At 38.1% G+C, this 20,983-nt stretch overlaps 3 protein-coding genes across 3 annotated transcripts; all 3 read left to right on the top strand.

Moving 5' to 3' along the window:
• Positions 1 to 1,223: 1,223 nt before the first annotated feature.
• On the top strand, positions 1,224 to 5,159 carry LOC306829980 (extracellular calcium-sensing receptor-like; the record flags this gene model as incomplete). Its single annotated transcript, XM_079353197.1, has 9 exons — positions 1,224 to 1,456; positions 1,734 to 2,028; positions 2,182 to 2,268; positions 2,438 to 2,707; positions 2,926 to 3,132; positions 3,211 to 3,486; positions 3,735 to 3,962; positions 4,052 to 4,175; positions 4,246 to 5,159. 9 exons carry the CDS (start codon positions 1,224 to 1,226, stop codon positions 5,157 to 5,159), a joined length of 2,634 nt encoding a protein of 877 aa, XP_079209323.1.
• A 4,206-nt stretch (positions 5,160 to 9,365) lies between these two features.
• LOC306829979 (extracellular calcium-sensing receptor-like) lies at positions 9,366 to 13,297 on the top strand (the record flags this gene model as incomplete). The annotated part of the gene is made up of 9 exons (XM_079353196.1): positions 9,366 to 9,598; positions 9,874 to 10,168; positions 10,320 to 10,406; positions 10,576 to 10,845; positions 11,064 to 11,270; positions 11,349 to 11,624; positions 11,873 to 12,100; positions 12,190 to 12,313; positions 12,384 to 13,297. 9 exons carry the CDS (start codon positions 9,366 to 9,368, stop codon positions 13,295 to 13,297), a joined length of 2,634 nt encoding a protein of 877 aa, XP_079209322.1.
• Positions 13,298 to 15,542: 2,245 nt separating this feature from the next.
• On the top strand, positions 15,543 to 19,478 carry LOC306829978 (extracellular calcium-sensing receptor-like; the record flags this gene model as incomplete). The annotated part of the gene is made up of 9 exons (XM_079353195.1): positions 15,543 to 15,775; positions 16,053 to 16,347; positions 16,501 to 16,587; positions 16,757 to 17,026; positions 17,245 to 17,451; positions 17,530 to 17,805; positions 18,054 to 18,281; positions 18,371 to 18,494; positions 18,565 to 19,478. 9 exons carry the CDS (start codon positions 15,543 to 15,545, stop codon positions 19,476 to 19,478), a joined length of 2,634 nt encoding a protein of 877 aa, XP_079209321.1.
• Positions 19,479 to 20,983: the final 1,505 nt, after the last annotated feature.

The raw sequence follows: 20,983 nt of genomic DNA, 5'->3' as shown, positions 1-20,983 counted from the left end.
GCAAGGTGCAAGGTAGCCCAAGCCACCCAAGTCCTTCCTGAGAGTGGAGTGGTCAAACACAGCTCACTTGCCTTTGTAGCAATAGACAGAAACAGCCTGTTTTGTGCAGGGCTGAAATGAGGGTTTATAGTCATGATGAAATACAGAATCATAATGGAAAGGGTTTGTGACCTTTTTGTTGATATTTTAATTTTCTAAAGAAAGTTCATGATGTTCTTTCAAAATTATAGCAAATGTTTATCCATACAAGATGTACTAAATGTAGCTAAAGACAGTACAAAGTACAAAATAAAAGCATGTCAAACACTGTTTTGAAAATCCAAAACAATGGGATTTTAAATGTATGATTAAAATTGTGATTAATCACTATAGATATGAGATATTAGGTGATTTATTATGTAAAAAAAGATTTAACAGTCCCAATTGTATCTAATGATATTGTATCTAAAAATTGGCAAATCAAGGATGATTTCATGTATCGTTCCTTTAATCACACTGGTTTGATAAATCCGTTGCTCAGCAAAACACTTTATTCCAACGCTTGATCTAAATCTACTCCCAGGTGCCATGGACTATGAACAGGTTTACCAATTTCAGGAGTTTAAATGAAACACCAAACATCCCAATAAATGACATTTGTAATAGCAATAGTAAATCCCAGTATTTTGATAGTATTAAAAAAAACAATCATACTACTGGGAGTCTTTCTGGAATTAGAGAAGTCAGTATGGAATGTCTTGGTATACTGCTAAAACTTACTGGACTTGGTTAGTTGGTGCTACATACTGTATGCTTTTTGATTGGTCTTGCTGAGCTTTGCTAATTTTTGGTTTGACATATTTCAGATGACTGTCATTACTTAAAATACATGAGACTATCCAGTCGGAAAACTTTGAAATGTTTTCCCAATGACACTCGGGAAAACATCATGGGACCTTTGTCCTATGAAAGCACATAAAAAGTGGATATTAATATCTAAAGCCATTATGATCAAATCCATTTACATTTCATTAAAGTTACAAATATAATCTTGATATATTAAAATATGACGCAATTAAATAAGATTTGTCATCATTCCTCCTTCTACAACCTCCTACAAGTCTGGTTGGTGTGCCAAATTAAACAAATAGTGACGTTGATGCAAAGGGGATGACATGTTTCTATGTATAAAATAAAGTGATTTGCAAACGGATTAGAAAACTGGGCGAAGGAGGAGACAAGCTATGGGTGCTTTTGCTATCATACGTCCATTGCTTTTAATGGTGTTCTTGTCTTCATTTTTTCTGCCTGTATTGCCCTCTTTTTCTCCACTCTGTAAATTACGGAAACAATTTAATCTGAATGGTATGCACATGCAGGGCGATGTTGTTCTTGGTGGACTGTTTGAGGTCCACTACTCATCTGTCTTTCCCGAGCTGTCCTTCACCTCTGAGCCTAATCAGCCAAGGTGCCAAGGGTGAGTCACACACATTTCAATCATATGATTGTGTAATTTATTGTTCTACAACCAAGGTATATCTTGAGCAAGATGTAATTTTACTAGAACTGCTCCGTATATAAATGTTTAAAGTATAAATTAGAAGTGTGGTAAAATGCAATTATTTTTTGACAATGGTTTACAGATGGATCCATACTTGCCTGTTTGGTGTATTTTATCCAGGTTTTCATGCAATGATAATGATGATGGTTATGTATAGTTTGCTTTTTGTTAATGTTTTCATTATGTGTGTTAGCTTTGATATTCTAGGATTCAGGCATGCTCAAACCATGGCATTTGCTATAGATGAGATCAACAACAACTCTGACCTGCTACCTAATGTGACTCTGGGATACACTCTTTATGACAACTGTGAAACACTTGGAATAGCATTACGTGCTGCTCTATCACTGGCCAGTGGTCAAGAGGATCAGATTTCTTTGGATGAGAACTGTGTGGGGTCTAATCCAGTCTTGGGGATTGTTGGTGATTCATATTCAACATTTACTATTGCCATGTCTGATGTGATTGGTTTATTCCAATTGCCCATTGTAAGTTTTTTATGTTGTCTCTTTTTCAATGTGCCAACTGAGGATGATTTCATGTGCTCTATGTCAAGGAAAATTTAAGATTTAGTTTCTTGAAAGTTTTACTAGCCTGCATGAAATCTAAAACTGGCTTGTGCCTTAAATTTTCTTTCACAGGTTAGCTACTTTGCCACATGTCCCTGCCTGAGTGATCGGCAACGCTTTCCATCATTTTTTAGAACAATTCCAAGTGATACTTTTCAGGTACATTGATGCAACGAAGCATATCATTTTGTATTTACTTGCATTGCATAAGAGCTTCATGTGTATTCAGGACATTTATGTGGATGTGATGAACCTTCTAATTTTTGTTTTTATGCCAAACATTTCCAACAATCTACTGTATATTCCATTATTCTATCAAAATACTTAGGTGCGTGCTATGATCCAGATTCTAAGCCACTTCAGCTGGACTTGGGTAGGCCTTCTGGTCAGCGATGATGACTATGGACTTCATGTTGCCCGCTCCTTTCAGTCAGACTTGGCACAGTCTGGTCAAGGTTGTCTGGCCTACACAGAGATTCTGCCCTGGGATAACGACCTCACAGAACTTAGAAGGATTGTGAATGTGATTAAAACATCCACAGCCCGTGTAGTTATTGTTTTTGCACATGAGGCTCACATGATTCACCTAATGGAAGAGGTAAAAAATATTCACCTGGATAAATAACGATAAAATGTGTCGTATATTTTGTCCTGTAAATGATATAATGACTGATGTTACAGAAAAAAGGAAATAATCAATGTGACTTTGGCTTAAATTACCCTCTTACGATGTCATTAAACTAACATCAAAATGCTTATGTACTGTATTTGCATAATATTCAGTTGTGTTTGAACGAGAATCATCACAATTCACAGGTTGTGAGGCAAAATGTGACCGCCCAGCAATGGATAGCAAGTGAAGCCTGGACAGCATCCGCTGTGCTTCAAACCCCGCAACTCATGCCGTACCTGGATGGCACACTGGGAATCGCCATCCGTCGAGGAGAAATACCAGGACTGAGGGAATTTCTCCAACAAATACGTCCTGACCCAAAGTCCAACAACAGCTATGGAAATAGCATAGTAATGACCCTCGCCTTCATCTTGGCACTCAAATTTCAAAGTTCTGATTATAGAATAAATGTTGATTTTCTTTCTCAGGTGAAGCAGTTTTGGGAGTACACATTTCAGTGTACATTTGCACCCGCTCCAGCAGGTTGGGTTGAAACAGAGAGAGCATTATGCACTGGGAAAGAAGATTTAGAGAGTGCAGGGACAGAGATATTAGATATGTCAGAGCTCAGGCCAGACTACAATGTGTACAAGGCCGTGTATGCTCTGGCGTATGCTCTGGATGATATGCTGCGTTGTGTGCCAGGAACAGGGCCTTTCAGTGGGCCCAGCTGTGCCAGTTTACAAAGAATGGAACCATGGCAGGTGTGACACAAGTTTAGTATTTATCAAACCTGCCCTGTATTATAATGTGGTGTTTAGTTAAGTTACTAATATTAAAGAATTATGTCTGACATCAGAACACTTACAAAAAACAATAACAAATGGATGTCAAACTGTCTAACTTTGAGTCAAACATAATACATATTTACAGTATTTGCAGAAACAAGTTACTTAAAAAATATTATTTTTAATCATTTGTTGTGCTGTTATTTGTCTTTTTTGATTTGTAGCTTGTTCATTATTTACAAAAGGTCAACTTCACAACATCATTTGGTGATGTTGTTTCATTTGATGAAAATGGTGATGCCTTGCCAATCTATGATATCATGAATTGGCAGTGGCTCCCTGATGGCAAAACTAAAGTTCATGGTGTGGGAGAGGTTAAGAGGTCACACTCCAAAGGAGAAGAACTCACAATTGATGAAAACAAAATTTTCTGGAACTTTGTTCCGAAAGAGGTATTTCTTCAGAAAGCTTTCGCTTTTAGACCTATTGAAAGTCATTATAGCAGTCTTGGAGAAATAAAGATATTTTTTTCTTCCACAAGCCACCTCTCTCAGTATGTAGTGAGAGCTGTCCTCCAGGTACTCGCATGGCTAGAAAAAAAGGGAAACCTGAGTGCTGTTTCGACTGTGTCCCTTGTTCTGAGGGAAAGATCAGCAATGAGACTGGTTAGTGTTCATGTTCATTATTTTTGTGATATATGTTAAATATATGTCAATAACTCACTTGTTTCCCTAGACTCTACGGAATGCACTAGTTGTCCAGAAGATTATTGGTCAAACGCCCGGCATGACCGCTGTGTTCCTAAGACGATTGAATTCCTGTCTTTTCATGAACCGTTGGGTATCTGCTTGACAATTGCCTCATTGCTGGGTGCATTTCTCTGTTTTGTCGTCCTGGGAATCTTCATCCATCATCGCAGCACACCCATGGTACGAGCCAACAATTCAGAACTGAGTTTCCTCCTCCTGGTGTCACTTAAACTATGTTTCCTGTGTTCACTGCTGTTTATCGGCCGCCCCAGATTGTGGACATGCCAGTTGAGACATGCAGGATTTGGCATTATCTTTGTACTTTGTGTCTCATGTATTCTGGTGAAAACTATGGTGGTTCTTGCCGTGTTCAAGGCCTCCAAGCCAGGAGGTGGAGCTGTTCTCAAGTGGTTTGGTGCCATGCAACAGAGAGGGACAGTCCTGGTCCTTACTTCTATTCAGGCAGCAATTTGCACTGCTTGGATTGTGAGTGCCTCGCCAACACCTCATAAAAACACTCTTTATCACAATGACCAAATAGTTTATGAGTGTGTGGTGGGGTCTACAGTTGGCTTTGCAGTGTTACTTGGCTATATTGGCTTTCTGGCAATCCTCAGCTTCCTGCTTGCATTTCTGGCAAGAAATCTCCCTGACAACTTCAATGAGGCCAAACTCATCACTTTCAGTATTCTTATTTTCTGTGCTGTGTGGGTTGCCTTTGTCCCTGCCTATGTCAACTCACCAGGAAAATATGCAGATGCAGTGGAGGTATTTGCCATCCTTGCCTCCAGTTTTGGTCTGTTGGTGGCACTGTTTGGACCCAAATGTTACATAATTCTACTGAGACCAGAGCAGAACACAAAGAAAGCAATCATGGGGAGAGCTGCCACAAAGTCCTAAAACGCTATGTTAGGGACCCTGATCTGTTTAATAATACAAGAATAAATAAACGACTGTAACACCAAAAAAAGTTTTCTTTTTCTTGGCATGACAGTAATTTGTCTTAGATATTTGATACCCACATATTCACCCAACTTTTCCTGCTATTCAGGAGACCAACTGATCATACAACACAGTCGTTTAGAGTAAATAACCACAAAATGAATGGTGCTATCATTATTCATCATGACATGGAAAGAATCATATCACAGAATATTCTAAAGTCAACAGATTATGAGCAGAATATTGATCAAATGAAAGCAAGACAGTATAAGTCACTCACTTATGTTTGATGTCAATACCAAGGGAGAAGGCAGTGTCATCCATGCTGACCCCACTCATGAAATACATTGTTTAAAAACTCATATGCTTATTTCATTTTAGATTTCATAGGAGTCATCAGCAGTTGGGAAAAAAAAAACACAATGAAAAGCAAAAGCAAAAAAGGAGAGGACACAATGTTTCAAACATGGAAAAGCACATGAACAGTATTGCCAGAGATGACAAGGAGAAAAAAACAATTTTCACGTTTGATTTTGACTTTACTATGAATTCCTATTAAATCATGATAGACAGGGAAACTACTAAGAAGAATATTAGTTGTGATTGTTTCTATTTCCATGGTAAAAGGTTAAATATTAAGCAAAATATATTTTATCATGTTTTTCATAAAAAAAAAAAAACGTGGCCCAATTAAAGTATAAGAAAATTCCATTCTCTCTGTCTTTTACCTGCTCCATTTTTCAGAAAATGTGTGCTCAAACAGGCTGTTTGACGATGTTCCCTTAGTGACATCATGAAGGGCACTAACCCCTCTCCCAGGTGGGCGACTCTCCCACAGCTTGATGTTTGTTTTGCACTCTGAGTCTGCCTTCTCAATTCAAACAATAATGCAAGGTGCAAGGTAGCCCAAGCCACCCAAGTCCTTCCTGAGAGGGGAGTGGTCAAACACAGCTCACTTGCCTTTGTAGCAATAGACAGAAACAGCCTGTTTTGTGCAGGGCTGAAATTTGGGTTTATAGTCATCATAAAATACTTGCCTCCAGTTTTGGTCTGTTGGTGGCACTGTTTGGACCCAAATGCTACATAATTCTACTGAGACCAGAGCAGAACACAAAGAAAGCAATCATGGGGAGAGCTGCCACAAAGTCCTAAAACGCTATGTTTGGGACCCTGATCTGTTTAAAAATACAACAATAAATAAACGGCTGTAACACCAAAAAACTGCAAAAGGTTACTTTTTCTTAGCATGACAGTAATTTGTCTTAGATATTTGATACCCACATATTCACCCAACTTTTCCTGCTATTCAGGAGACCAACTGATCATACAACACAGTTGTTTAGAGTAAATAACCACAAAATGAATGGTGCAACATGAATTCCCTCCTGAACATTTTCTAACATACAATCTAGTATTTGAAAAGAAGTTGAGCTTCAAAAAAACACACTAGGTCAGATAATATCAAACTATTCAGGGTTTCTCTGGGGTTCGACGATATCCAGTCCTCTGAATGTATGGTCATTTTACATTACCAATTAGCACTATCCCTGTCTTCATCCTGACCTCTGCCCCAAGAAAGAGGAAAGGACACATGACTGAGACTTGGATCTTTCATTGTCTACTGTATGTTTGAAAATGGACATTTTTGAGAACAACCTTGGTTTTCTTTGAAAGAGATCTCAGCATATCTTTGGAGTTCCCAACCAAAGAGTGACACGATCCGTGAAGTTACCTCAGTTATGTTTGGTTTCTCTTCATGTTGTCTGTTCCTGTTTTATTTTTTAGTTACTGCTTTCCTTCTCAGTTACTTGTGTTTTTTTAGCCTTAGCCTGCCTTTCGTTCTGCCTTCTGCCTGCCCCTTTTGCATTGTTTGCTTTTTGAACTGCTTTTTTGTGTACCGACCTGGACTGCAGTAAACTCTGCCTTTTTCTGGAATCCTGCTGTTTGAGTCTGCATTTTTGAGTCTATGACAATCCTGTCGTACCTGCTTGTGATAAACAGAAAAGAGGTTACAGGTTGGTGTGTACATTTTTTCAACTGTCCAGCATCCTGTAGCCTAGTTTAACACAAGGCAACAAGTGTAAATGGTTGATAGTTTCCTCCATAGCAAACACCATGGTTCTCATCCAGCAGAATGTTCTCTAGTCAAAGCTGCCGAAAATCAAGTAAAGTCCCATGAAGTTATCATAATTCATTACAACATGGAAAGAATCATATCACAGAATATTCTAAAGTCAACAGATTATGAACAGAATATTGATCAAATGAAAGCAAGAGAGTATAAGTCACTCACTTGTTTAGGTTTGATGTCAATACCAAGGGAGAAGGCAGTGTCATCCATGCTGACCCCACTCATGAAATACATTGTTTAAAAACTCATATGCTTATCTCATTTTAAATTTCATAGGAGTCATCAGCAGTTGAAAAAAAACACAATGAAAAGCAAAAGCAAAAAAGGAGAGGATGTTTGTTTAATGTTTAATGTTTCACACATGGAAAAGCACATGAACAGTATTGCCAGAGATGACAAGGAGAAAAAAACAATTTTCACGTTTGATTTTGACTTTACTATGAATTCCTATTAAATCATGATAGACAGGGAAACTACTAAGAAGAATATTAGTTGTGATTGTTTCTATTTCCATGGTAAAAGGTTAAATATTAAGCAAAATAAATGTTATCATGTTTTTCGTAACATAAAAAAAAAAAAGCATGTGTCCCAATTAAAGTATAAGAAAATTCCATTCTCTCTGTCTTTTACCTGCTCCATTTTTCAGAAAATGTGTGCTCAAACAGGCTGTTTGGAGATGTTCCCTTTGTGACATCACGAAGGGCACTAACCCCTCTCCCAGGTGGGCGACTCTCCCACAGCTTGATGTTTGTTTTGCACTCTGAGTCTGCCTTCTCAATTCAAACAATAAGGCAAGGTGCAAGGTAGCCCAAGCCACCCAAGTCCTTCCTGAGAGGGGAGTGGTCAAACACAGCTCACTTTCCTTTGTAGCAATAGACAGAAACAGCTTGTTTTGTGCAGGGCTGAAATGAGGGTTTATAGTCATCATAAAATACAGAATCAGAATGGAAATGGTTTGTGACCTTTTTGTTGATATTTTAATTTTCTAAAGAAAGTTCATGATGTTCTTTCAAAATTATAGCAAATGTTTATCCATACAAGATGTACTAAATGTAGCTAAAGACAGTACAAAGTACAAAATATAAGCATGTCAAACACTATTTTGAAAATCCAAAACAATGAGACTTTAAATGTATGATTTAAAATGTGATTAATCACTATAGATATGAGATATTAGGTGATTGATCATATAAAAAAAGATTTAACAGTCCCAATTGTATCTAATCATATTGTATCTGAAAATTGGCAAATCAAGGATGATTTCATGTATCGTTCCTTTCATCACACTGGTTTGATAAATCCGTTGCTCAGCAAAACACTTTATTCCAATGCTTGATCTAAATCTACTCCCAGGTGCCATGGACTATGAACAGGTTTACCAATTTCAGGAGTTTAAATGAAACACCAAACATCCCAATAAATGACATTTGTAATAGCAATAGTAAATCCCAGTATTTTGATAGTATTTAAAAAAACAATCATACTACTGGGAGTATTTATTTGACAGTCTTTCTGAAATTAGAGGCGTCAGTATGAAATGTCTTGGTATACTGCTAAAACTTACTGGACTTCAAAGTTAGTTTGTTCAACATACTGTATGCTTTTTGATTGGTCTTGCTGAGCTTTGCTAATTTTTGGTTTGACATATTTCAGATGACTGTCATTACTTAAAATACATGAGACTATCCAGTCGGAAAACTTTGAAATGTTTTCCCAATTACACTCGGGAAAACATCATGGGACCTTTGTCCTATGAAAGCACATAAAAAGTGGATATTAATATCTAAAGCCATTATGATCAAATCCATTTAGATTTAATTAAAAAGTTACAAATATATTCTTGATATATTAAAATATGATGCAATTAAATAAGATTTGTCATCAGTCGTCCTTCTACAACCTCCTACAAATCTGGTTGGTGTGCCAAATTAAACAAATAGTGACGTTGATGCAAAGGGGATGACATGTTTCTATGTATAAAAAAAAGTGATTTGCAAACGGATTAGAAACCTGGGCGAAGGAGGAGACAAGCTATGGGTGCTTTTGCTATCATACGTCCATTGCTTTTGATGGTGTTCTTCTCTTCATTTTTTCTGCCTGTATTGCCCTCTTTTTCTCCACTCTGTAAATTACGGAAACAATTTAATCTGAATGGTATGCACATGCAGGGCGATGTTGTTCTTGGTGGACTGTTTGAGGTCCACTACTCATCTGTCTTTCCCGAGCTGTCTTTCACCTCTGAGCCTAATCAGCCAAGGTGCCAAGGGTGAGTCACACACATTTCAATCATATGATTGTGTAATTTATTCTTCTATAACCAAGGTATATATCTTGAGCAAGATGTAATTTTACTAGAACTGTTCAGTATATAAATGTTTAAAGTATAAATTAGACGTGTGGTAAAATGCAATTATTTTTTGACAATGGTTTACAGATCCATGCTTGCCTGTTTGGTGTATTTTATCCAGGTTTTCATGCAATGATAATGATGATGGTTATGTATAGTTTGCTTTTCGTTAATGTTTTCATTATGTGTGTTAGCTTTGATATTCTAGGATTCAGGCATGCTCACACCATGGCATTTGCTATAGATGAGATCAACAACAACTCTGACCTGCTACCTAATGTGACTCTGGGATACACTCTTTATGACAACTGTGCTACACTTGGAATAGCATTACGTGCTTCTCTATCACTGGCCAGTGGTCAAGAGGATCAGATTTCTTTGGATGAGAACTGTGTGGGGTCTAATCCAGTCTTGGGGATTGTTGGTGATTCATATTCAACATTTACTATTGCCACGTCTGATGTAATTGGTTTATTCCAATTGCCCATTGTAAGTTTTTTATGTTGTCTCTTTTTCAATGTGCCAACTGAGGATGATTTCATGTGCTCTATGTCAAGGAAAATTGCAGATTTAGTTTCTTGAAAGTTTTACTAGCCTGCATGAAATCTAAATGGCTTGTGCCTTAAATTTTCTTTCACAGGTTAGCTACTTTGCCACATGTCCCTGCCTGAGTGATCGGCAACGCTTTCCATCATTTTTTAGAACAATTCCTAGTGATTCTTTTCAGGTACATTAATGCAACAAAGCACATAATTTTGTATTTACTTGCACTGCATAAGAGCTTCATGTGTATTCAGGACATTTATGTGGATTTGATGAACCTTCTAATTTTTGTTTTTATGCCAAACATTTCCAACAATACACTGTATATTCCATTATTCTATCAAAATACTTAGGTGCGTGCTATGATCCAGATTCTAAGCCACTTCAGCTGGACTTGGGTAGGACTTCTGGTCAGCGATGATGACTATGGACTTCATGCTGCACGCTCCTTTCAGTCAGACTTGGCACAGTCTGGTCAAGGTTGTTTGGCCTACACAGAGATTCTGCCCTGGGGTAACGACCTCACAGAACTTAGAAGGATTGTGAATGTGATTAAAACATCCACAGCCCGTGTAGTTATTGTTTTTGCACATGAGACTCACATGATTCACCTAATGGAAGAGGTAAAGAATATTCACCTGGATAAATAACGATAAAATGTGTTGTATATTTTGTCCTGTAAATGATATAATGACTGATATTACAGAAAAAAGGAAATTATCAATATGACTTTGGCTTAAATTACCCTCTTACGATGTCATTAAACTAAAATCGAAATGCTTATATACTGTATATGCATAATATTCAGTTGTGTTTGAATGAGAATCATCACAATTCACAGGTTGTGAGGCAAAATGTGACCGCCCAGCAATGGATAGCAAGTGAAGCCTGGACAGCATCCACTGTGCTCCAGACCCCGCAACTCATGCCGTACCTGGGTGGCACACTGGGAATCGCCATCCGTCGAGGAGAAATACCAGGGCTGAGGGAATTTCTCCAACAAATACGTCCTGACCCAAACTCCAACAACAGCTATGGAAATAGCATAGTAATGACCCTCGCCTTCATCTTGGCACTCAAATTTCAAAGTTCTGATTATAGAATAAATGTTGATTTTCTTTCTCAGGTGAAGCAGTTTTGGGAGTACACATTTCAGTGTACATTTGCACCCGCTCCAGCAGGTTGGGTTGAAACAGAGGGAGCATTATGCACTGGGAAAGAAGATTTAGAGAGTGCAGGGACAGAGTTACTAGATATGTCAGAGCTCAGGCCAGAGTACAATGTGTACAAGGCCGTGTATGCTCTGGCGTATGCTCTGGATGATATGCTGCGTTGTGTGCCAGGAACAGGGCCTTTCAGTGGGCACAGCTGTGCCAGTTTACAAAGAATGGAACCATGGCAGGTGTGACACAAGTTTAGTATTTATCAAACCTGCCCTGTATTATAATGTGGTGTTTAGTTAAGTTACTAATATTAAAGAATTATGTCTGACATCAGAACACTTACAAAAAACAATAACAAACGGATGTCAAACTGTCTAACTTTGAGTCAAACATAATACATATTAACAGTATTTGCAGAAACAAGTTGCTTAAAAAATATTATTTTTAATCATTTTTTGTGCTGTTATTTGTCTTTTTCGATTTGTAGCTTGTTCATTATTTACAAAAGGTCAACTTCACAACATCATTTGGTGATGTTGTTTCATTTGATGAAAATGGTGATGCCTTGCCAATCTATGATATCATGAACTGGCAGTGGCTCCCTGATGGCAAAACTAAAGTTCATGGTGTGGGAGAGGTTAAGAGGTCACACTCCAAAGGAGAAGAACTCACGATTGATGAAAACAAAATCTTCTGGAACTTTGTTCCGAAAGAGGTATTTCTTCAGAAAGCTTTCGCTTTTAGACCTATTGAAAGTCATTATAGCAGTCTTGGAGAAATAAAGATATTTTTTTCTTCCACAAGCCACCTCTCTCAGTATGTAGTGAGAGCTGTCCTCCAGGTACTCGCATGGCTAGAAAAAAAGGGAAACCTGAGTGCTGTTTCGACTGTGTCCCTTGTTCTGAGGGAAAGATCAGCAATGAGACTGGTTAGTGTTCATGTTCATTATTTTTGTGATATATGTTAAATATATGTCAATAACTCACTTGTATCCCTAGACTCTACGGAATGCACTAGTTGTCCAGAAGATTATTGGTCAAACGCCCGGCATGACCGCTGTGTTCCTAAGACGACTGAATTTCTTTCTTATCATGAGCCGTTGGGTATCTGCTTGACAATTGCCTCATTGCTGGGAACATTTCTCTGTGTTGTCGTCCTGGGAATCTTCATCCATCATCGCAGCACACCCATGGTACGAGCCAACAATTCAGAACTGAGTTTCCTCCTCCTTGTGTCACTTAAACTATGTTTCCTGTGTTCACTGCTGTTTATCGGTCGCCCCAGATTGTGGACATGTCAGTTGAGACATGCAGGATTTGGCATTATCTTTGTACTTTGTGTCTCATGTATTCTGGTGAAAACTATGGTGGTTCTTGCCGTGTTTAAGGCCTCAAAGCCAGGAGGTGGAGCTGTTCTCAAGTGGTTTGGTGCCATGCAACAGAGAGGGACAGTCCTGGTCCTTACTTCTATTCAGGCAGCAATTTGCACTGCTTGGATTGTGAGTGCCTCGCCAACACCTCATAAAAACACTCTTTATCACAATGACCAAATAGTTTATGAGTGTGTGGTGGGGTCTACAGTTGGCTTTGCAGTGTTACTTGGCTATATTGGCTTTCTGGCAATCCTCAGCTTCCTGCTTGCATTTCTGGCAAGAAATCTCCCTGACAACTTCAATGAGGCCAAACTCATCACTTTCAGTATTCTTATTTTCTGTGCTGTGTGGGTTGCCTTTGTCCCTGCCTATGTCAACTCACCAGGAAAATATGCAGATGCAGTGGAGGTATTTGCCATCCTTGCCTCCAGTTTTGGTCTGTTGGTGGCACTGTTTGGACCCAAATGTTACATAATTCTACTGAGACCAGAGCAGAACACAAAGAAAGCAATCATGGGGAGAGCTGCCACAAAGTCCTAAAACGCTATGTTAGGGACCCTGATCTGTTTAATAATACAATAATAAATAAACGGCTGTAACACCAAAAAACTGCAAAAGTTTACTTTTTCTTGGCATGACAGTAATTTGTCTTAGATATTTGATACCCACATATTCACCCAACTTTTCCTGCTATTCAGGAGACCAACTGATCATACAACACAGTCGTTTAGAGTAAATAACCACAAAATGAATGGTGCTATCATTATTCATCATGACATGGAAAGAATCATATCACAGAATATTCTAAAGTCAACAGATTATGAGCAGAATATTGATCAAATGAAAGCAAGACAGTATAAGTCACTCACTTGTTTATGTTTGATGTCAATACCAAGGGAGAAGGCAGTGTCATCCATGCTGACCCCACTCATGAAATACATTGTTTAAAAACTCATATGCTTATGTCATTTTAAATTTCATAGGAGTCATCAGCAGTTGGGAAAAAAAAAACACATTGAAAAGCAAAAGCAAAAAAGGAGAGGACACAATGTTTCAAACATGGAAAAGCACATGAACAGTATTGCCAGAGATGACAAGGAGAAAAAAACAATTTTCACGTTTGATTTTGACTTTACTATGAATTCCTATTAAATCATTATAGACAGGGAAACTACTAAGAAGAATATTAGTTGTGATTGCTTCTATTTCCATGGTAAAAGGTAAAATATTAAGCAAAATATATTTTATCATGTTTTTCGTAAAAAAAAAAAAAAAAACGTGTCCCAATTAAAGTATAAGAAAATTCCATTCTCTCTGTCTTTTACCTGCTCCATTTTTCAGAAAATGTGTGCTCAAACAGGCTGTTTGACGATGTTCCCTTTGTGACATCATGAAGGGCACTAACCCCTCTCCCAGGTGGGCGACTCTCCCACAGCTTGATGTTTGTTTTGCACTCTGAGTCTGCCTTCTCAATTCAAACAATAATGCAAGGTACAAGGTGGCCCAAGCCACCCAAGTCCTTCCTGAGAGGGGAGTGGTCAAACACAGCTCACTTGCCTTTGTAGCAATAGACAGAAACAGCCTGTTTTGTGCAGGGCTGAAATTTGGGTTTATAGTCATCATAAAATACAGAATCAGAATGGAAATGGTTTGTGACCTTTTTGTTGATATTTTAATTTTCTAAAGAAAGTTCATGATGTTCTTTCAAAATTATAGCAAATGTTTATCCATACAAGATGTACTAAATGTAGCTAAAGACAGTACAAAGTACAAAATAAAAGCTTGTCAAACACTGTTTTGAAAATCCAAAACAATGGGATTTTAAATTTATGACTAAAATTGTGATTAATCACTATAGATATGACATATTAGGTGATTTATCATGTAAAAGAAGATTTAACAGTCCCAATTGTATCTAATCATATTGTATCTGATAATTGGCAAATCAAGGATGATTTCATGTATCGTTCCTTTAATCACACTGGTTTGATAAATCCGTTGCTCAGCAAAACACTTTATTCCAATGCTTGATCTAAATCTACTCCCAGGTGCCATGGACTATGAACAGGTTTACCAATTTCAGGAGTTTAAATGAAACACCAAACATCCCAATAAATGACATTTGTATTAGCAATAGTAAATCCCAGTATTTTGATAGTATTAAAAAAAACAATCATACTACTGGGAGTATTTATTTGACAGTCTTTCTGGAATTAGAGAAGTCAGTATGGAATGTCTTGGTATACTGCTAAAACGTACTGGACTTTAAAGTTAGTTGGTGCTACATACTGTATGCTTTTTCATTGGTCTTGCTGAGCTTTGCTAGTTTTTGGTTTGACATATTTAAGATGACTGTCATTACTTAAAATACATGAGACTGTCCAGTCGGAAAACTTTGAAATGTTTTCCCAATGACACTCGGGAAAACATCATGTGACCTTTGTCCTATGAAAGCACATAAAAAGTGGATATTAATATCTAAAGCCATTATGATCAAATCCATTTTCATTTCATTAAAGTTACAAATATAATCTTGATATATTAAAATATGATGCAATTAAATAAGATTTGTCATCAGTCCTCCTTCTACAACCTCCTACAAGTCTGGTTGGTGTGCCAAATTAAACAAAGGGACCTGAATTTCCCTCGGGATCAATAAAGTATCTATCTATCTATCTATCTATCTAAATAGTGACGTTGATGCAAAGGGGATGACATGTTTCTATGTATAAAATAAAGTGATTTGCAAACGGATTAGAAAACTGGGCGAAGGAGGAGACAAGCTATGGGTGCTTTTGCTATCATACGTCCATTGCTTTTGATGGTGTTCTTGTCTTCATTTTTTCTGCCTGTATCGCCCTCTTTTTCTCCACTCTGTAAATTGCGGAAACAATTTAATCTGAATGGTATGCACATGCAGGGCGATGTTGTTCTTGGTGGACTGTTTGAGGTCCACTACTCATCTGTCTTTCCCGAGCTTTCCTTCACCTCTGAGCCTAATCAGCCAAGGTGCCAAGGGTGAGTCACACACATTTCAATCATATGATTGTGTAATTAATTATTCTATAACCAAGGTATATCTTGAGCAAGATGTAATTTTACTAGAACTGCTCCGTATATAAATGTTTAAAGTATAAATTAGAAGTGTGGTAAAATGCAATTATTTTTTGACAATGGTTTACAGATGGATCCATACTTGCCTGTTTGGTGTATTTTATCCAGGTTTTCATGCAATGATAATGATGATGGTTATGTATAGTTTGCTTTTCGTTAATGTTTTCATTATGTGTGTTAGCTTTGATATTCTAGGATTCAGGCATGCTCAAACCATGGCATTTGCTATAGATGAGATCAACAACAACTCTGACCTGCTACCTAATGTGACTCTGGGATACACTCTTTATGACAACTGTGCTACACTTGGAATAGCATTACGTGCTTCTCTATCACTGGCCAGTGGTCAAGAGGATCAGATTTCTTTGGATGAGAACTGTGTGGGGTCTAATCCAGTCTTGGGGATTGTTGGTGATTCATATTCAACATTTACTATTGCCATGTCTGATGTGATTGGTTTATTCCAATTGCCCATTGTAAGTTTTTTATGTTGTCGCTTTTTCAATGTGCCAACTGAGGATGATTTCATGTGCTCTATGTCAAGGAAAATTGCAGATTTAGTTTCTTGAAAGTTTTACTAGCCTGCATGAAATCTAAAACTGGCTTGTGCCTTAAATTTTCTTTCACAGGTTAGCTACTTTGCCACATGTCCCTGCCTGAGTGATCGGCAACGCTTTCCATCATTTTTTAGAACAATTCCAAGTGATACTTTTCAGGTACATTGATGCAACGAAGCACATCATTTTGTATTTACTTGCATTGCATACGAGCTTCATGTGTATTCAGGACATTTATGTGGATTTGATGAACCTTCTAATTTTTGTTTTTATGCCAAACATTTTCAACAATATACTGTATATTCCATTATTCTATCAAAATACTTAGGTGCGTGCTATGATCCAGATTCTAAACTACTTCAGATGGACTTGGGTAGGCCTTCTGGTCAGCGATGATGACTATGGACTTCATGTTGCACGCTCCTTTCAGTCAGACTTGGCACAGTCTGGTCAAGGTTGTCTGGCCTACACAGAGATTCTGCCCTGGGGTAATGACCTCACAGAACTTAGAAGGATTGTGAATGTGATTAAAACATCCACAGCCCGTGTAGTTATTGTTTTTGCACATGAGGCTCACATGATTCACCTTATGGAAGAGGTAAAAAATATTCACCTCGATTAATAACGATAAAATGTGTCGTATATTTTGTCCTGAAAATGATATAATGACTGATGTCACAGAAAAAAGAAAATGATCAATATGACTTTGGCTTAAATTACCCTCTTATGATGTCATTAAACTAAAATCGAAATGCTTATATACTGTATTTGCATAATATTCAGTTGTGTTTGAACGAGAATCATCACAATTCACAGGTTGTGAGGCAAAATGTGACCGCCCAGCAATGGATAGCAAGTGAAGCCTGGACAGCATCCACTGTGCTCCAGACCCCGCAACTCATGCCATACCTGGATGGCACACTGGGGATTGCCATCCGTCGAGGAGAAATACCAGGGCTGAGGGAATTTCTCCAAAAAATACGTCCTGACCCAAAGTCCAACAACAGCTATGGAAATAGCATAGTATTGACCCTTGGCTTCATCTTGGCACTCAAATTTCAAAGTTCTGATTATAGAATAAATGTCGATTTTCTTTTTCAGGTGAAGCAATTTTGGGAGTACACATTTCAGTGTACTTTTGCACCCACTCCAGCAGGTTGGGTTGAAACAGAGGGAGTATTATGCACTGGGAAGGAAGATTTAGAGAGTGCAGGGACAGAGTTACTAGATATGTCAGAGCTCAGGCCAGAGTACAATGTGTACAAGGCCGTGTATGCTCTGGCGTATTCTCTGGATGATATGCTGCGTTGTGTGCCAGGAACAGGGCCTTTCAGTGGGCACAGCTGTGCCAGTTTACAAAGAATGGAACCATGGCAGGTGTGACACAAGTTTAGTATTTATCAAACCTGCCCTGTATTATAATGTGGTGTTTAGTTAAGTTACTAATATTAAAGAATTATGTCTGACATCAGAACACTTACAAAAAACAATAACAAATGGATGTCAAACTGTCTAACTTTGAGTCAAACATAATACATATTAACAGTATTTGCAGAAACAAGTTACTTAAAAAATATTATTTTTATTCATTTGTTGTGCTGTTATTTGTCTTTTTCGATTTGTAGCTTGTTCATTATTTACAAAAGGTCAACTTCACAACATCATTTGGTGATGTTGTTTCATTTGATGAAAATGGTGATGCCTTGCCAATCTATGATATCATGAACTGGCAGTGGCTCCCTGATGGCAAAACTAAAGTTCATGGTGTGGGAGAGGTTAAGAGGTCACATTCCAAAGGAGAAGAACTCACGATTGATGAAAACAAAATCTTCTGGAACTTTGTTCCGAAAGAGGTATTTCTTCAGAAAGCTTTCGCTTTTAGACCTATTGAAAGTCATTATAGCAGTCTTGGAGAAATAAAGATATTTTTTTCTTCCACAAGCCACCTCTCTCAGTATGTAGTGAGAGCTGTCCTCCAGGTACTCGCATGGCTAGAAAAAAAGGGAAACCTGAGTGCTGTTTCGACTGTGTCCCTTGTTCTGAGGGAAAGATCAGCAATGAGACTGGTTAGTGTTCATGTTCATTATTTTTGTGATATATGTTAAATATATGTCAATAACTCACTTGTTTCCCTAGACTCTACGGAATGCACTAGTTGTCCAGAAGATTATTGGTCAAACGCCCGGCATGACCGCTGTGTTCCTAAGACGATTGAATTCCTGTCTTTTCATGAGCCGTTGGGTATCTGCTTGACAATTGCCTCATTGCTGGGAACATTTCTCTGTGTTGTCGTCCTGGGAATCTTCATCCATCATCGCAGCACACCCATGGTACGAGCCAACAATTCAGAACTGAGTTTCCTCCTCCTTGTGTCACTTAAACTATGTTTCCTGTGTTCACTGCTGTTTATCGGCCGCCCCAGATTGTGGACATGCCAGTTGAGACATGCAGGATTTGGCATTATCTTTGTACTTTGTGTCTCATGTATTCTGGTGAAAACTATGGTGGTTCTTGCCGTGTTTAAGGCCTCAAAGCCAGGAGGTGGAGCTGTTCTCAAGTGGTTTGGTGCCATGCAACAGAGAGGGACAGTCCTGGTCCTTACTTCTATTCAGGCAGCAATTTGCACTGCTTGGATTGTGAGTGCCTCGCCAACACCTCATAAAAACACTCTTTATCACAATGACAAAATAGTTTATGAGTGTGTGGTGGGGTCTACAGTTGGCTTTGCAGTGTTACTTGGCTATATTGGCTTTCTGGCAATCCTCAGCTTCCTGCTTGCATTTCTGGCAAGAAATCTCCCTGACAACTTCAATGAGGCCAAACTCATCACTTTCAGTATTCTAGTTTTCTGTGCTGTGTGGGTTGCCTTTGTCCCTGCCTATGTCAACTCACCAGGAAAATATGCAGATGCAGTGGAGGTATTTGCCATCCTTGCCTCCAGTTTTGGTCTGTTGGTGGCACTGTTTGGACCCAAATGTTACATAATTCTACTGAGACCAGAGCAGAACACAAAGAAAGCAATCATGGGGAGAGCTGCCACAAAGTCCTAAAACACTATGTTTGGGACCCTGATCTGTTTAAAAATACAACAATAAATAAACGGCTGTAACACCAAAAAACTGCAAAAGGTTACTTTTTCTTGGCATGACAGTAATTTGTCTTAGATATTTGATACCCACATATTCACCCAACTTCTCCTGCTATTCAGGAGACAAACTGATCATACAACACAGTTGTTTAGAGTAAATAACCACAAAATGAATGGTGCTATCATAATTCATCACAACATGGAAAGAATCATATCACAGAATATTCTAAAGTCAACAGATTATGAACAGAATATTGATCAAATGAAAGCAAGAGAGTATAAGTCACTCACTTGTTTATGTTTGATGTCAATACCAAGGGAGAAGGCAGTGTCATCCATGCTGACCCCACTCATGAAATACTCATTCAAAATCTCATTTTAAATTTCATAGGAATCATCAGCAGTTGGGGGAAAAAAACACAATGAAAAGCAAAAGCAAAAAAGGAGAGGACACAATGTTTCAAACATGGAAAAGCACATTAACAGTATTGCTAGAGATGACTAGGAGAAAAAAAACAATTTTCATGTTTGATTTTGACTTTATTATGAGTTCCTATTAAATCATGATAGACAGGGAAACTACTAAGAAGAATATTAGTTGTGATTGTTTCTATTTCCATGGTTAAAGGTAAAATATTAAGCAAAATATATATTATCATGTTTTTCGATAAAAAAAAAAAAAAAACAACAACCAAAAAACATGTGTCCCAATTGAAGTATAAGAAAATTCCATTCTCTCTGTTTTTTACCTTCTCCATTTTTCAGAAAATGTGTGCTCAAACAGGCTGTTTGGCGATGTTCCCTTTGTGACATCACGAAGGGCACTAACCCCTCTCCCAGGTGGGCGACTCTCCCACAGCTTGATGTTTGTTTTGCACTCTGAGTCTGCCTTCTCAATTCAAACAATAAGGCAAGGTGCAAGTTAGCCCAAGCTACCTAAGTCCTTCCTGAGAGGGGAGTGGTCAAACACAGCTCACTTGCAATGAAGCCAGAAGACACCAACCAGCTTCGTAAACTAGAAGCCTGCCTCAAGGACATCAGGACCTGGATGACCAGAAACTTCTTACTGCTTAACTCAGACAAGACTGAAGTTATAGTGATTGGACCTAAGAACCTTAGAGAGACTTTCTCTGCCGATATGATGGCCCTTAGTAGTATTAACGTAGCCTCTAGTACCACTGTTAGTAACCTAGGAGTTCTGTTTGATCAGGATATGTCCTTTGATTCATACATTAAACAAATTTCAAGGACAGCTTATTTTCACCTTCGTAATATCTCTAAGATCAGGCAGATCTAGTCACAAAATGATGCTGAAAAATTAGTTCATGCATTTGTTACCTCCAGGTTGGATTACTGTAATTCTATTTTAGCAGGGTGCTATGGTAAATCTCTAAAGACCCTTTTTTCGTCCAAAACGCTGCAGCTCGTGTTCTGACTAGAACTAGGAAAAGGGACCACATTACTCCT

The sequence above is a fragment of the Symphodus melops genome, assembly GCF_947650265.1.
Source record: "Symphodus melops genome assembly, chromosome: 10".
Taxonomy (NCBI): domain Eukaryota; kingdom Metazoa; phylum Chordata; class Actinopteri; order Labriformes; family Labridae; genus Symphodus; species Symphodus melops.
The sequence above is the reverse complement of the archived record's forward strand: the minus strand, read 5'-3'. Positions and strand labels throughout refer to the sequence as shown.